We start from the raw sequence: 18,508 nt of genomic DNA on the forward strand, positions 1-18,508 counted from the left end.
GTTGTAGTCCCGTGGTTAGTGTCGGGTTGTGGTCCCACGGTTAATGTCGCAGACTCTTAAGTCAGAGTTTCTTGGTTCGAACCCACTCTACTACAATTTGATATATATTTCTTATAATGAGCCGCTTAGGCTCACAGAAATAGTATAAAATTGAAATATTTGGGTAAATAATAAAAACACAAGTATATTTTATACTAAAAATAAAACGTTAATCTTAAGTTTTTAGTTTTTTTTTACTGTCAAATCATATTCTAGTTTATATCAGAATTATATCTTTTATTAAACTGTAAAAATATGTCGCCCTCGCATCGGAAGAAGAAGCCTTTGGTTGTGTATTCAAGCGGAAGTTTTGTTTTCTCACTAAATGATAGTTGGTATTTCCTCAGTATTGTGATAAGGGTCATTTTCATTTCTAGATTGCCAAACCGTTTACCTAAAATTAAATTAAATTGTTGATTGAAAACCTTCAATTATATTTCATTAATTATTGCATCTTAAAATATTTCAAATATATTTTTATAATCAATAATTTAGTACGTAGAAACTTCGTATCTATAAACATATCGTTGTCAACCATAATTTTGATGATTTTAGTCAAAATTGCACTTATATTTCGAACAGCTGTCTTAGGTCAATCCAAAAAATAAAATTTATTGATTTGTGTTTTGGCATAAGTGTTTTTTGCTCAGAAAAAATATTTTTGACTCAATTCACTATAGAATTAGTGAATAAAATTTCCAAAAAAATCAACTTATCTTGGAACATTAATATTTTTTGCAAATCCTTTGTGGCACATTTAATCAAACTATATAAATTAAACTAAATCTTTTTAACTACTTTTTTTTAACTTTTCTCCAACCGGTTTCGACAAGGACCTTGTCATATTCAGGAATGAATATATGCTAAAGAAGTATTACATAATCAGTACTTTATTACATATCCATCTCTGAAAATGACAAGGCTCTTTTCGATTCGATACGAGATAAGTACCAAAAATAAAAGCGGTTAAAAACAGTGTTTTTGAATTGTTTTGAAATGTTAATACATTTGTTTTATATATTGTTTCGGCATTCACTTTGCGGTAAGACATGATGAAATTGTAAAGGAAAAATACTTGTTTTTTAGTACTTAAGTTTATTTTATTATAACGACTAGTTTCGGAATATATGTAGTTATATAGTTAATATTTAGACCTGCAGATGGAAGCTTAGCTTCTGAAACTAGTCGTTGTTATAAAATAAACTCTAGTGGTAAAAAACAGTTTTTTTTACAATTTTGATACATTTACTTATATAAAACGAGATACATTTCATTTCACTCCTAGGGTCCTAAGGAAAACTTATACCGAATTTTTTACCTTTTTTATAATTTTTTTTTGTCTAATTTGCCTGGCCTATATTTCGTAGTCGTACAGAAGAAAGTGACCAAGTGCATTGTTTTACAAAAACGTGATCATTGACTTTTTGATATCTTATTAGTTTAATATTGCTGTGAAAAAAATCCCAAAGGATTTTAAACTTGGAAGTATAATATATTAACTAGTTAAAAATGACTAACTGCATTGGTTTTTATTTTCTTGCCAAGCAAAAGTGGCTTAAATGGCCCTCCAGAACATTTTACGTTTTGGCAGTTGGTCACTTTCTCCTGTACGACTACGATATGTATATATTAATTTACTTATTGTGTATGTAATTACCAATGCAGATTCGGGGTCCTTCTCCAAAGGGGGTATATGAAAAAGGATGTCGTTTAGCTACATTCTCTGGAGTGAATCTGTCAGGATCGAACTTCAGCGGGTCAGGATAAATGTCAGGATCTCTTTGTATCCCTAATACTGGTATAAATATCAACGTGTCCTTTTCTATAACAGTGGAAGTGCCTGGAATGGTGTAATCTTTCGAACATCTTCTAAAGTGAAATGGGAGTATTGGGTATATTCGGAGTGTTTCTGAAACAAAATTATGAAGAAATCAATTTAAATAAATGAGAAGAATTAATTATCAATTGAGATCAAAACAAAAAAAGGACATGGAGAGATATCAATCTGAAAAATATTCAAATGTAATTTATGTCATCGAAACGTAATCATGTTTATAATCAATTGATACTACTACTACTACTACTACCATCACGCCGTTTTTCCGCAGGGGTAGGCAGAAAAGATTGAATGCCTTTTCTGTCCTGACATACACTCCTTGCTTCTTTCACATCCATACATCTAGTCACACACATTACGCAGACTTATATAATTTCTTTTAAAGAAATAAATACGATAATTTATCCTTTTTCTATATATATTGAGATGCGACGTGGTTATCGTAACACATTATTGAATGTTGTTATAATACGAGTATAAAGGAAAAAATATGAGAATACATTTATAATACTGTATTTACTCATTTTAGTTTAAACAACCAAATTTCTTTTATAAGATCTCAACAGATGGCGCTTTGAACTAACAAGTAAATTAATACATGAAAACCCAAAATAAAAACGTTTTTTTCAGGAAAATAAAAGTAATATATGTAAATGTTCAATCACGCTAAATGATGAATTTTACTGTGCATAAGGTAACCGCAATATTTCGTGTGTGGTAAATTTTTTGTTTACTGGAATTTCTCCATAATGAAATTATTCATTACAACAATATTTTTTTACTGGCGGGAATATGGAGAACCGGATGGAATCTTACAAGGTTCCTGCTAATCAAAAATTTACTCATTTTAAGCATAGATGTCGTCGACGAAGTATTAATCGAAAGTACATTGATCTTTTACTATTCGAACATCTATCATACTTCATTTTTTCCGCAAATTCGTCTTAGAGTTTTCGACTGCACTACTTTCATCCCATATCAATAGTAACGTAGAACGTAGAGGAAAGGCAATTGAGATGGTATGGGCACATAGAACGAAGAGAATAGTAAATAATAATAATTTTGGATGGTCAATAAAGCGCCATTTTCATAAAATACTACCTCAAGGGCGCTTATACAGATATGGATTATGATATGAAAATGATAATGACACATAAAAATATATATAAGGAAAACTATATTAAAAATATATTTCAATAATTAAAGGATGAAAAAATATGCAAGAAAAACGTCGTCAATCGGTAAGTCTGAAGGGGGAATGTGGAGCCACCGTATTATTGCGCCTTCATCTCGGTCTTCTTGGGATGCAGCATGGCCAAGATGTTGGGCAGGAAGCTTCCCTGAGCGATCATAGCCAGTCGTTCCAGGCTATCCTCGTTAGGGTGGGCCGATGAAGATTTTTTGCGAATTCAACAATGAAATTGGTCTAAAAAGTTGCATTTTGGATTGCACATAACGAGAAAAATATTTTAAAATATTTTCGATACTACTTTTGGCCCTCAACCAGAGCTCAAAGTTTTCGGAAAAGCCATTTTTTTGCGCTTTACCAGCTGTCATTTCGTAATTTAGTAATATAGACAGTCTAATGAAATATTACGATATGTAATATAATTTACATAATAAGCACATAAAGGCAAAAGCAAAAAAGCAGAGGAAGACCGAGAAAAACATGGCACGATATATATAAAATACTTGAAAGTGGTCAGGTTAGGAGTCGTAACAATCGGCGGGTATGTATGAGGAGATGCATGAACGTGGAAGAGGCGAAGAATGTTTGCAGAGACAGAGTGGTATGGTATTCTATTCTCTCTGCCTACCCCTGCGGAGAAGCGGCGTGATGGTTGGTTATTTAGTTAGTTAGTTAGGCAAAATTTGCACTTTACATCGTTATTAATAGGTTGCGTTGTTTTAGTATCTTTTTAGACCCATTTGTCTTTGCTAACTAATTTTTTTTTTTCACACATCAACGGGCCACTCTAATCCTCGTTGCCACGCGCAACGTGTCCAAAGAACTGGAAAATCCGTCGGGTACAGACATTGGCCAAAGTCAAATCATCAAGAAATGACAATAAATATGGGAGTCGAACACTGCAAAATATCGTTCCGAACATTTTTAATTTGTTGCCGACGGATGTTAGAGGTCAAAATAAAATATGGAACAAAGGCAAAATAAAGGAATGGGTAAATGATCAAGAGTTAATTTTATGAAAATTGTAAGATGTTTATGTTCTAAATTTTTTTCTCTTTTTTGTGTCTATTTTAGTTTAAAATCGTTAAAAACAATAAAAATGTATTAAAAAGAACTCCACCGACAAGACACACAAGGTGGCTTGGTGGGTCACTGCAACAAAAAAAGTTCTAAATATGTTTCAATTGTGATTTAAATAAATTAATACAAAAAAAATAAAAAATAAAAAATAAAAATAGAAAAATGTCAATAAATGAAAGTAAAATGTTAAAAAAAAAAAATTAAAAAAATCCAATCGGAGTTCTTGGCGAATGAACGTTGGTGTCCATGGAATTCGGAGCATACGCCTCCAACACCACATTTTGAAAGTCCAATTCAAAATTTCTCCTTTCTTCTGCTTTTAATAAATGTGAATTATAATAAAAATAAAAATACCATCCAATACTCTGCTAAGATAGGTCATTTGGGCTATGCAGTCATAGTTGATAATCCCTTCATTATCCTCAATTACTCGGTCTATCTCCTCGGTCAGCTTTTCCTGGACTTCAGGATTCCTCGCTAGCTCCAGAAGGGCATAACTCGTGATTGTGGAATTGCTCTCGAATCCAGCGACGATGAAGACAAATACTTGTGCGACAATATCCTCCATTGTAAGGTTCACTCCTACACAAAAAAAAAGTGTGAAAATAACTCCTATAATTAAAGATAATCTAGATTTTGTCAACAAGTATTTGGACACACTAAAAAGGTTGTAAATAAATTAACTGGTCAAATTATAAGCTAAAATAATAAAAATGAAAATGATATTTCCTGACGTTTCTCATGTATGTGATTATCTCACATACTAATAAAACAGTTTCTGCTCAATAAAAAAGCTTCTATTCATCTCACCAATAGATGTTTCTAGTCAAGTCTAATGATTCAAGTACAACGTTTCGGAATTCGTTCATGTATATAGAACTTCCAAGAATTTGAGAAGAACTGGTGAATGTTACACGTGATCAAATAATATGAAAATAACTCCTGTAATTGGAGATAATCCTGATTTTGTGAACAAGTATTTGGACACACTCAAAAGGTTGTAAATATTTCTTAGTTTATTCAAATATGACCAGTTGAGAGAACTAAAGTTTTTATCGGCTGGTGAAAATACAAAAAAAAATTACCAGTAAAAAATTAAGCTGAAGTATTTGATAAAATACGTATAATTCAATTATAAGAGCTTTGCCAAAAAAATATGGAATAAAAGAACAACTTTATAGTTTTTTTCCACACATATTTTATTTAACCAGTGACAGAGTTTCATCGTTGCTGACATCATCAGACTACTAGGAGGCTAGACAAAATTATATGCTATGTAAGCAGTGCCGTAACTTCTTTATTTTTATTATTATATTGTAATACACTACTTAAATTCATTCAATTTAAAATTATGCTTTTCAACCCCTGCCTTGTTGTGGATATAACAAAGAATTTATTCTAGGCTCCCACCAATCTGATGATATCAGTGACGACGAAACCCGGTCACTGGTCACATAAAATATGTGTGGTAAAAATTACATAGTTATTATTTTAATTTATAATATGCAGTTCCACCAAGAAATGTCACTACAAAATTTTAATTTGAAGTGTATGACATAAGAATGTAGAATAGGCAAACATTTCGTTAAAAAATCGATCTTTAGTAAAAAAACAATATTATTTTTTGACATCTCATCAAAGATGAAGAAGAATATGGAAGTCTGGGCATTTACGGGGCTTACGACCGTCATAGGCTGGTTTGAGTGATCACTTTACACACGTGTAACATTCACCAATTCTACCCATTATTGACAACCACACTACTCAAATTCTTGGATGTTCTATATATATGAACCAATTTAGAAACCTTGTTCATGAATCACTAAAACTTCACTAGAGACATCTATTGGTGAGATGTAAAGTATTGTGAACAAGTATTTGGACATACTCAAAATGTTGTAAAAAAACAATAAATTGGTATTTTTTTTAAACTGAAAAAAATCCAAATCCGTTTAAATTTATACTTATATAGGTAATTCGAAATGAAGCCTTATCTCTTTTACCCTTTCTTATTTTCCCTTAAAATAAAATTTGATTGTACCATATTACTGTAATGAAGTTATAATATTTTAAAAGTAATTCATGCTTATTTACCAAAAATAATTAATATTCTTTACTTTAAGTCTTTGCTTAAATTAGGCGTATGTACGTAATTATATATTCTTTGGAATAAAAAAGGTAAAGGTAAAAAGAAATATCACTCCGTTCAACAACGTCATATATCAAAAAAACTTAATTATTCAGGAGATCGTTTTTAGAGTTTAAAAATATAATAAAATGCATTAAAAATAAATATCAAGCCACTTATTGAACTTTGTACTGTGCAACAGATCTTTTTAGGTAAAACCTGATTGTTTTTTTCTCCATTTGAAAAATATTTAGTATATTGAAAAAAATAATTAAACAAAACCTTTTGTTCAAAATGCAAAAACAACACTTTCTGCCCTGTAGCGGGTAAATATTAAGTTAAAAACATGCCTCTTTTGCTGGGATACAGTTCATTTTCTAGGCATTCTGAAAACAGGTAAAACTATAAATTGACGGTTTTTTTAAATATGACGTTGTTAAAAGGAGTGAGCGATATATAATATTAAGATAACACAAACAATATTAATATGCAAATTTCAAATTCACCTGATGAATTGTCCTTGTTTCTCATCTCCATTAGTAATTGAAGAAAATCATTTATGTATACGTCATGTTTTTCTCTATACTCAATAGTATCTGGAACGAATTTGCAAAAAAACTTCGTAACGTTCCCGTAGTTTGCACTGAGACCAAGATTCTGTACCAACCAGGGTGTCAAAATGGAAAAGAGATCAATTATGGCCAGGATAATATTTTTATCCAACGCCAGTTTGCTCATCTTCCTGATCTCTGCATCAGGGTGCTTGAAACTATCTAGCTGCAGTCCGAAACCGCAAGATCCTGTCACTTCCGACGCATATTTGCCCATGAGATCCTTTATATCGAGAACATTATCCGTTCTTACTTTGTCGTCTAGGTATTCGGCCATTTTATCTGCACACACTTTCATGATTTCCACCATTTTCCTGAGTTTTGTCGTAGTAAATGTCGGAGTCAGTTTGACTCTGACTTTCTTCCACTCTTCAGCTTCTAGATTAAATAAATGCTGAGCTGCAGGATCCGCTCTTCTATTAGTTTTAAATCCATGCCCTTGGAAGTAATTATAATCCTTGACTAAAACGTTCTTGATCAAATCCAAATCGTTGATCAAAAGGGTCCTTTTAAAGACCATGTACAGTCCGATACAACGGTGTTCATTTTTTGTTAAATTATACCAATTCTGTAAATATACTCCGAGATTGATACTCGCTAGAGTGATTTTTCCAAGATGACCGATAGGAAATAATGCCGGAGGACTGTAAATTCCTCTCCTTTTCCAATAACCGTAGAAATATCGAAAACCAAAACCAACAACTAATATTATAATAATCAAAACCAATGCCACATACTTAAGAGGTATTACAAACATATTTAAAATAGAGCGGACATTAAATCACTTTTTTTTTATAAATGAAAATACAACTTGTGTACACCAAATAACCACATATACTAGCCTTTTGAAATTCAGTCAAAATCTATGAAAAATAATAAGGAAAACAATGAGAAAATAAACCGGTCCTGTCGTGTATACTATTTTTAGGTACGAAATAGGAAATAAAAGGATAATATATGTTATTATGAACAGGATACGTCAAAACTATCACCCGTATAGAAATCGGATATGCTCCTTAAAAAGCTCCCAACGAATCTCTAAGCACAGAAATGCTAAATAAAGTTGTAACTGGTCATACGTATAACATCAACTATTTTATTTATTTATTTAATGGTGTTTTTACCCGGCTATTCCCCTGATTCAAATTGTGGCAAAATGTTTCTATTTTTTTACTTCTAATTTTGATTGATTGAACTAATTACTTCTCAGTTTTTAAGGATCTAATCTCCGTTGAGTTGAGATCTTAGCACCATAACATCGCATGGGACAGGATCGATACAGGGCTACGATAGAGGTTTGAGTAGGACACAGCATCAAAAGGAGAAAAAAATATATTAAAAATCTGATTTGTATTTGCTTAACCCTTATAATATAATATTATATTTGTGTGTATATTTAATACCATTCATGCATGCTGATATGTGCAAATTACAACTTACCATATCGCTCACTCCTTTCAAGGACGTCATAAATAAAAATCTTGATTTTTCTTGAAGTTTACAAATATAATACAATGTATTAAAAATAAATATATCAAGATACTTACTTAACTCTTTACTGGGCAACAGATGTTTTTAAGTAAAACCTGAAGGTTTTTTCTCCATTTAAAAAATATTTAGTTTATTTAAAAAAAATATTAAACCGTACCTTTTCTTCAAAATGCAAAAACAACACTTTCTACCCTGTAGCGAGTAAATATTAAGTTAAAATATGCCTTTTTGCTGGGATATAGTACATTTTTTGGGCATTCCAAAAACATGCACAACTGAAAATTTACGATTTTTGATTTATGACGTTCTTGAAAGGAGTGAGCGATATATCAATCAAACAAATATATACTAAAACGATTCTTACATATGCATTTAAGAATTACTCTCACATTACACAAGAAAACACCTCCCAGCTTGGCATACAAATATCAATTAACAAACTTTATGGAAATATACATAGAATCAAAAGATCTAAAACACAGAAACACATGAAACAAAATGGAATACATCCCTCTTTCCTTCGAAAAGACTTTGATTACTATGCAACAAAGTTGTATAACCAGCTTCCATAAGATTTTGACCAGCTTCCATAATTTATAATTGAAATTATAAATTTTATATATAATAGAGCTCTTCTTAAATGAATAATGGAAGCGGATAGATCTAAAATGGACCCCATCATTCAGACATGTCGTATTAGATTGCTTGTCATATCAATTTTAAAAATAAATATTGTAAAATGTGCCCTCGGCACGGGAAGACTCAGTGAGGGCATATTATTCTTCTTCTTCTTAATCTTGTTGTAGGCCTTGTGGCCTGTTTTTAAGAGGGATTAGCCTCCTGCGATGTCCATTCCCAGCTATTGACCATCTTTTTGGTAGTCTGCCCGGGAGTCTTCTACCATGGGGTTGGTCGTACAGTGCGTCTGGATGGTTCCATTCTCCTCACATACGCATACCATTGTCTCCTTCGTTGCCTTCCCCACCTAACGACATCTCCGATCTCGCATATTTCCCTGATCCTGGCGTTTCTTATTCTATCTCGAAGACTCTTGCCCGATATGCTTCTTAGAGTCTTCATTTCTGACACTCTAAGCGCGTTTTTTGTGGCAACGGTGTCCGCTCTACTTTCGATTCCGCACGTCATGATGGGTCGGACACAAGTTTTGTGAATCTTTATTTTGCTTCTCAGGATTTTTCCATATAGCATTTTTCAGGCATCCTGAGATGGCTGCAGCCTTGTTTACTTGCCCCACCACTTCGCATCATTATTGTAATTTGTCATTATTTATATGACAAAATAAAAATAATTAAATGCTTGATGGAAAATCGGGAGATCAATTATCAGAAGTTGTTCCAAAAGAGCGAAACAGGGAGGCTAAAGCCGTGGTGATCGCCAAAGTCAGGGGAATCGGACTGCACAAATTTTTTTTTTTGTATTATTTCCTTTTTTCGGCATACCCTGTACAGCGTGTTTGTCCAAAGAAAATCTAGACAAAAGATTAAATCGACATTTTTAATGGTGACATCCGCTGATCGTTTATTGCCGAAAGTAATGGTAATCTGTCAGGTGTCAGTCAAGGTTAAGTAACATATTCGATGAGGAAATTTAATATGAGATTCAATTCTTAGCAAATATTTTTTTTAGAATAAATGATTTCAGTTTGCAAAATTTGGACATTACGTTCCGACTTACAAATTGTCTCTTAATTTAATAGTATTATTCGATATTATCAATGTTTTTTATTAGGCAGACACCCAGTGAAATGATGTTTCTGCCAGTGTCAAGTCTTATTTTTATTTACCACCCAAATAATAATTTAAAAATCAATATTTCGTAATTTAGATGCGTTAAGCTTTATAATTTCAAACATTTTAACCGCGATTCTAAAATTAGGTTCAGAAAGAAGGGTGGATACTTGGGTGGGGAGATGGATTCCTGTCTGTGTTAAGCTATTTGGAAAGTTCTCCTTCTCTGTTGTGAGCGGACACTGAAAGATCGTATGGTTTGCATCCCCTATTGCACTTTATCTTATAGAGATGCACAGGCAGTGAGCAGTGCCCAGACCTTAGGTGACATAACAACGAGATGGAAGATCTAGACATAATGTGTGTTTTATTTTTTTTACTTTTACTTTATTAGTTGAATTTTTTACGTTATAGTTTTATTAACATTTTGAGTGTGTCCAAATACTTGTTTACAAAATCTGGATTATCTCCAATTACAGGAGTTATTTTCATATTATTTTTTGACATCTCATCATCCTATGACGGTCGTCAGCTCCGTAAATGCCCAGACTTCGATATTCTTCTTCATCTTTGATGGGGTGTCAAAAAATAATAAAGTTTTTTTTTATTTCAAATGCATTTTTGAAATTATTTTGAGTTCTTCAAAATCTTGCCCGCAGAGAACAAGTTAATTGCGTCCAAAGAATTGCTTCATGCAGGTTTCGTTTAATCAAAGATATTTTGTTTTTAATTTATATTTTGCACTAATATTTTCCTCGTGTTCTCTAAATTTATAGTGCAATAAAAGTTAATGCCATAATAAACGACTTTGTTTGTCTACATATTTTTGTATAAAAAATCATTATCATATAAAGGTTAAATACGAATGCGAAATTATTTTCCTAAACAGAATTTTCTGGCATTTAAGCAAAGCGATAAAAGTCAGAATAGGAACATTCCAGAAGAGTAGAAAAACGTTCCGCCTCCGTAATATAGTGGTTAGCGCATTTGGTTTTAATGCTGCTGATCCCAAGTTCGATTTTCAGGGGACTTAAAAGTATACGTACCCAGGGTTACTGCTAATTCGTTTGAAAAAAAAACAAATGAATACATAGAAAATCACAAAAAAATATGTAATTTCAAAAAAAATGGCTTGAAATCAAATAATTAGATAAATGCCATATATGTGTATATTTTTAAAAATTATATAATATAATATTAGTATTTTTGAAGCAATAATCTCCAATCAAAGACTCAGAGAAAGATAGTTTATAGGCTTGTCTGCAGGCAAAATGTAAAGTAGTAAATCTATTTTGTAATTTACGTTAAATGAACCCGCGACATAAGTTTCGCAGCCGAGCATCTATCCAACTCTGTTTTATGAGAAACCGATTTTTTGTAATAAAGTAGAAAAAATATTGAAACCTTTTCAACTGCAGATAGCAGTACTTTTAATATTTACCAGTTAATGTCGTCTGGACATTCTCGTTTTACTATTGCATTGTTCCACAAAGTGTGTGCCGCGGCACACTGGTGTACCGTGGTGATTAGTAAATATAGTTTTGTAAATATAGCACTATTGCTCCAAATTCTGGTCGCTCAGTGAAACAGGCTCACATTTCGCATTAAATATAATATGTTATATATATATATATATATATATATATTTATATATGTGTGTATATATATATATATATATATATATATATATATATATATATATATATATATATATATATATATATATATATATATATATATATATTCGCAATAAATTCATTTTAATAATAAATCAACATTAAATAAACTTTGTTTTTTTTTTAGTGATGTACCTCTGAAATTTCTTAATTTGGCAGACGTACCTTGAACAGAAAAAACTGTGCCGAACACAGTACTATTAGATAATTTAATTAATTTACTCAAATATAGATGGCAGTAACGATTCTGGTTTAATCTTAACAGATTTACCAGTGACAGATGTTTATTTTTATCCAAAGATGTCATATACCTATGCATTTCGGTTTGATGGCTTCTTGAATAGAAAAATTGTTAGGTAATCCAAACACTGCGCACAAAAACACGAAAATTTCGGGTTTTATTAAAATATTATCTTCAGATTTATATACAGGGTTATTGGTAACTCGCCGTATTCCCGACAGGACAAGGTAGGTAAAAAAATACCTACCTAGTACGCAAATGCAAAAAATTTAAGTGTGATAATGTTTATCCGAATGTTTATAGTTTTTTAGAAAATACCCATTTTTGGGCGCTAGTTTCAGAATAAAAAAAGGTTTATTTAATGCAATAAAAAATATTTATAATGGTAGGTGATATAATAATAAAGCTAAATAAGCAATAAAATACAAACAAAAAAAGGTTATACTTTGATTACTATGAGTAATACTGTTTTTCATTTTAATAATATTTTGTACGTTACTTGCCAAAAAAAATCGTACTGTTCTTTGACATCTCATCAAAGATGAAGAAGAATATGGAAGTCTGATCATTTACGGGGCTGACGACCGTCCAACCACACTACTCAAATCCTTGGAAGAACTATATATATGAACCGATTTAGAAACCTTGTTCTTGAATCACTAGAACTTCACTAGAGACATCTATTGGTAAGATATAAAGAAGGTTTTTACTAAGCAGAAACTCTTATATTAGTCTGTGAGGTCCGAATCCTGGATTTTAATTGGAGATAATCCAGATTTTGTGAACAAGTATTTGGACACACTCAAAATGTTGTAAATAAATTATCTGGTCAAATTATAAGCTTAAATAATAAAAATGAAAATGGTATTTTCTGGCGTTTCTCATGTGTGTGATTATAATCCAGGATTCGGACCTCTTATACAAGAGTTTCTGCTTAGTAAAAAGCTTCTTTATATCTCACCAATAGATGTCTCTAGTGAAGTTCTAGTGATTCAAGAACACGGTTTCTAAATTGGTTCATATATATAGAACTTCCAAGAATTTGAGTAGTGTGGTTGTCAATAATGGGTATAATCGGTAAATGTTACACGTGTGTAAAGTGATCACTTAAACCAGCCTATGACGGTCGTCAGCCCCGTAAATGCCTAGACTTCCATATTCTTCTTCATTTTTGATGAGATGTCAAAAAATAATATGAAAATAACTCCTGTAATTGGAGATAATCCAGATTTTGTGAACAAGTAATATTGGACACACTCAAAATGTTGTAAAAAAATCTTACAGTTTAAAAAAAACTACCAGACTAAACGTAAAATTTACTTAAAAAACATCCCCGTTCCATAAGCTTTTCAAAAGGGTGTAAAAACCTATATTTTGATTAGAAAAACACATTAAAAACTAATTTTAACTACTACAGACAATGCACTACAACTGTATCCCAGCGCAGATTTTCTGTCAATGTATGGATGGGTGTTATTAATGACAAATTGGTCACTAAACAATCCAAGGATAGAGTAAGAAGTAGCCAGATACTCACAATGGGTAAGCGCATTCCCAAATATCTCAAAAACTATTAACATTTGGTTACAAATTGTGATACTTAAATTTCTTGGATTTGCGCACCCCTACCTCGTCCTCCCGGGAATACATCGGGTTATAAATAACCTTGAATAATTGAAAACATTAGGAAGAGTTCTTTGCGGTGGTATGGACATGTGGAACGAATGGATAACGAGAGAATGACTAAGAAAATATATGTGGCGAATGTGAGAGGGAAAACAGAACGAGGACGACCGAAAAAGACTTGGCACGATCAGATCAATCAGAACCTAAAATCTGGCGGTGTCAAAAGTCTGCGTAATCGGGGGGCATGTATGACTAGATGTATGGATGTGAAGGAGGCGAGGAGTGTATGTCAGGACAGAAGAGTGTGGCGTTCCATCCTCTCTGCCTACCCCTGCGGCGAAACGGCGTGATGGTAGTAGTAGTAGTAGTAGCAGTAGTATCAATAACTCTGTATATACCCGTCGCGACGGGTATATACACGCGTCGGACCGACAAAATAATTTTATTTAAAAAAAATGTATTGGGTAACTTCTTCCTCTTCTGTGGGAATGTCAACTTGTGAGGTAACCGCTGATTCCTACCCACTTATTAACATTTTTATTTCTACTCGACTGCAAAATATCATTTTTCTAGCCATTCAACTCAAGATTCAAGGGCAGCAAGTTATTTATAAAATAAGGAAAAATGTTACTATTTACGATGTAGACTATGTTTTTGTTGTTCTGTCTAGAGCTAGGATACCAAAAACTCATTTCTTGAATTTTTTCGCAGATACTTTGTTGCACATTTTATAAACATTGTAATATTAAACACCTTTGTTTTCACCACTTTTTTATTATTAGTACACTTTAACCTACCGGTTTCGACAAGAACCTTGTGATCATCAGGGTTTTTTAAATTCTAAATAACCTTTTGGTAAGGGAATGCAATTAATTATTACTTATGAGTACTTATTTATTTTTTTACAAAAATGTTAATAAAATTAGTATATAACCACTCACCGAGATGTTATATACTAATTTGGCTAACTGCCATGGTTATATACTAATTTTATTAACATTTTTGTAAAAAAATAAATAAGTAAAAATGACTAACCACAAAGTAAATGCTTTAAATATTAATAATATTGAGAATATAATTATGAGTATTTTAATGTTTTACAATTTAATATACCCTGATGATGACAAGGTTTTTGTCGAAACCGGTAGGTTAATAGTTAATATGTACTAATAATAAAAAGTGGTTAAAACAAAGTTGTTTAATTTTATAACGCTTAACAAAAACTCGTTTACTCAACCGCTGATTTATATAGGCTTGCCAAATTTCTGAATTGTTCAGCCGGGACACACCGGAATGATCCAAGCGTACAGAACAGTGAAATAAATGACAAAAAAATATAAAAAGGAGAAATATTTGTGATTTTATCATTTTCAAAAATACTTCAATTACTATTTCTGTGAGCATAAGTGGCTCATTATTAAAAATGGGTATCAAATTGTGGTAGAGTGGGTTCGAATCGAGAAACTCTGACTCAAGAGTCTGCGACACTAACAATAGCGTACAGAACAGCGAAAGAAAGTAAAAAAATAATATGAAAAGAAGAACTATTTGTGATTTTAACATTTACAAATATAATTCAACTGCCACGGGACCACAACCGGACACAAATAATTTTTCATAGTTAATTATTATAAGTGTGTCCAAATACTTGTTGGCAAATCTGGATTATCTCCAATTTTTCCAAAGGAGTTTTTTTGTATTAATTTTTGACATCTCAACATAGATGAAGAAGAATATGGAAGTCAGGGCATTTAAGGGGCTTACGATCGTCATAGGCTGGTTTGAGTGGTCGTAAGTGCCCCATAAGTGCCTAGACTTCCATATTCTTCTTCAGCTTTGTTGGGATTTGACACTCAAAATGTTGTAAATAAATTAACTGGTCAAATAATAAGCTATAAAAATAATCAAATGAACATGACATTTTCTAGCGTATTTCATGTAAATGATGTGATTATTTATGTGATTATAATCCAGGATTCGGACCTCACATATAAAAGAAAGAGTATCTGCTCAATAAAACGCTTCTTTCATCTTACCAATAGATGTCTCTAGTGAAATCCTATTGATTCAAGCACAATGTTTCGAAATTGGATCATATATATATATAAAACCTCCAAGAATTTGAGTAGCGTGGTTGTCAATCATGGGTAAAATCGGTGAATGTTACACGTGTGTAAAATGATCCCTCAAATCAGATGGATATATACTAGAATTAATCTTGATGAATATAGTCGTATATTGGAATTTGAATAATTTTTTAAATATATACTGAATAAATATATATTTATTTATATATATATATATATATATATATATATATATATATATATATATATATATATATATATATATATATATATATATATATATATATATATATATATATATATATATATATATATGTATATATATATACATTTATATATATATATATATATATATATATATATATATATATACATTTTTATATATATATATATATATATATATATATATATATATATATATATATATATATATATATATATAGATAATTCCTTACCATTCAATGACTCTTTTCTTTTCAAAACCATATATTTGTTTCGAAGACAAATTTATTTTTTCGATTCAAAAACGTTGTTAAAAAAAAAACAGCTATCGTAGAACCCAAAAATTGTATGTTTTATGTAATTCTAGACTAAATGATAACTCAATTCTATAAATTTTGCTAATAACCAAGTTTCACCATTTTTTTCATATTTTTCTATCATCTTATGCCGTTTTGGAATAAAAAATTTAATGGATAGGAATTTTTAGGAATTTTTGAAAATTGGGTTCAAGTTACCCCTTGATTGAGGCTACTTGGACCCATATACTTTTTATATTGATAAAATCATTTGAAAAGGGCGCTGAGCTTAAGTAAAATAAAGCATCTGGAAATTAAACTCTAGAAAAACAATTCAGTGGAAATATTTATATGATTATAAAACAAATTAAAAATTAACTTCACAAAGACTGAGTGAACAACTAAAAGTATTGAAACACGATTTTACTAATGACAAATCACCATTTTAATACATATCACTCATTCCTTTCAACAACGTCATATATCAACAAAAAAAAATCAGGAGATCGTTTTTAAAGTTTAAAAATATAATAAAATGTATTAAAAATAAATATCAAGCCACTTATTGGATTTTTTACTATGCAACAGATCATTTTAGGTGAAATCTGAATATTTCTTCCCCATTTAAAAAATATTTAGTTTATTTAAAATAAATAATTAAACAATACCTTTTCTTCAAAATGCCAAAACAACACTTTCTGCCCAGTAGCGGGTAAATATTAAGTTAAAAATATGCCTCTTTTGCTGGGATATTGTACATTTTCTGGGCATTCCGAAAACATGCACAACTGAAAATTGACGATTTTTTATTTATGACGTTCTTGAAAGATATGTACGTCAAATGTTACCTGGGTTTAGTGAAAATTCAGTTGCGATTTATCGTCTGTTAGGCCTTACGAACATTATAGGTGCTCAAGGTGAGTTGGTTTCTGGAGATAAAATCTTTTTTTTTGAAGACGAGTCCAAATACAAGTTTAGTTTTAGAAAACGTGTGTGTTAGTATAGGAAAAATACAAAGTAAAAGTCAATCGTTTTATCCACATATACATATATCCTCGTCAATATTTTGTTTCGAGAAAAAGCTTTTAAAATACAATATATCCTGCATGGGTCAGTACAATTATGAAAATATATTGTACATATTTCGATAGATGCTATTTTTTTAAGCACCAATAATTCAGTGTTACGTAGGATACTTAATTAATAATATACGAGTATGTTTTTAAATATTAAATGGTTATTAAAGTAACATAATATTTTTGGCTTATTATACAGTAAGCCCCCTTAAAACGTCGTGATAAGTCCAGCGTTATTGGAGAGAACGTTATAGGTGGTATACGGGTATGTTTTGGAATTGTATTTTAATTTAATAATCACTCATTTCTGTGATTTCCGCTGGTTAAAATAAAACCCCTTAAAATGTTCTCTCCGATAACGCGGTACCTTTGTCAACGTTATAGGGGGGTTTACTGTACCAGCTTATGTAGTAAATATATATATATATATATATATATATATATATATATATATATATATATATATATATATATATATATATATATATATATATATATATATATATATATATATATATATATATATATATATATATATATATATATATATATATATATATATATATATATATATATATATATATATATATATATATATATATATATATATATATATATATATATATATATATATATATATATATATATATATATATATATATATATATATATATATATATATATATATATATATATATATATATATATATACACATGGATTTGCAGGGATAATTTAAGGGTTTACACAAAAATTCTAAAAAAAACAGGTTTGTAATTTTTTTAAATTTATTTACGTGATAGACACAAATGGTCTTCAGAAGGTATTCACATGCTTGGGTACATTCGATATGTTTTGTTAAACTACAAAAAATAATCTTCTTCTTTTTCCACATCCACTGCTAATGTGGCCACAACAAGGCCACTGTGTCGTGTGATCACATCTCCGGTACATTAAGCCGCCTTCTTCCATGCCTTTGAAAGTAGGTGACCAAGGAGGTCAGGAATTGCGTCCATGCCACTCTTGATGAAAGGGAATGGACCATTAAGCATACGATGGATGATCCTTCCAGATATTTTTACAAAATCCAGTTTCGAAATTTTTTGAAAATTCACCCTTTAGGGTCTTCAATGCGATTTTCTCGAGTTTCTTAAAAAGCAAGC

General features: G+C 30.8%; 1 protein-coding gene across 1 annotated transcript in view; it reads right to left on the minus strand.

Annotated features, from left to right (window-relative positions):
* Positions 1–214: 214 nt before the first annotated feature.
* LOC148304499 (uncharacterized) overlaps positions 215–18,508 on the minus strand; it is a 35,571-nt gene continuing 17,277 nt past the window's right edge. Inside the window, exons 7-10 of the mRNA XM_088268166.1 lie at positions 6,780–7,663; positions 4,500–4,727; positions 1,697–1,948; positions 215–433 (exon numbers count right to left, since the gene is read on the minus strand). Of these exons, the coding sequence (XP_088124292.1) occupies positions 252–433; positions 1,697–1,948; positions 4,500–4,727; positions 6,780–7,663 (1,546 nt within the window). The 3' untranslated portion in view covers positions 215–251. The remainder of the gene's footprint in view (positions 434–1,696; positions 1,949–4,499; positions 4,728–6,779; positions 7,664–18,508) is intronic.

The sequence above is a fragment of the Brachycentrus maculatus genome, unplaced genomic scaffold (assembly GCF_059751285.1).
Source record: "Brachycentrus maculatus isolate JH-2025_06_01 unplaced genomic scaffold, ASM5975128v1 h1tg000315l, whole genome shotgun sequence".
NCBI classification, from domain to species: Eukaryota; Metazoa; Arthropoda; class Insecta; order Trichoptera; family Brachycentridae; genus Brachycentrus; species Brachycentrus maculatus.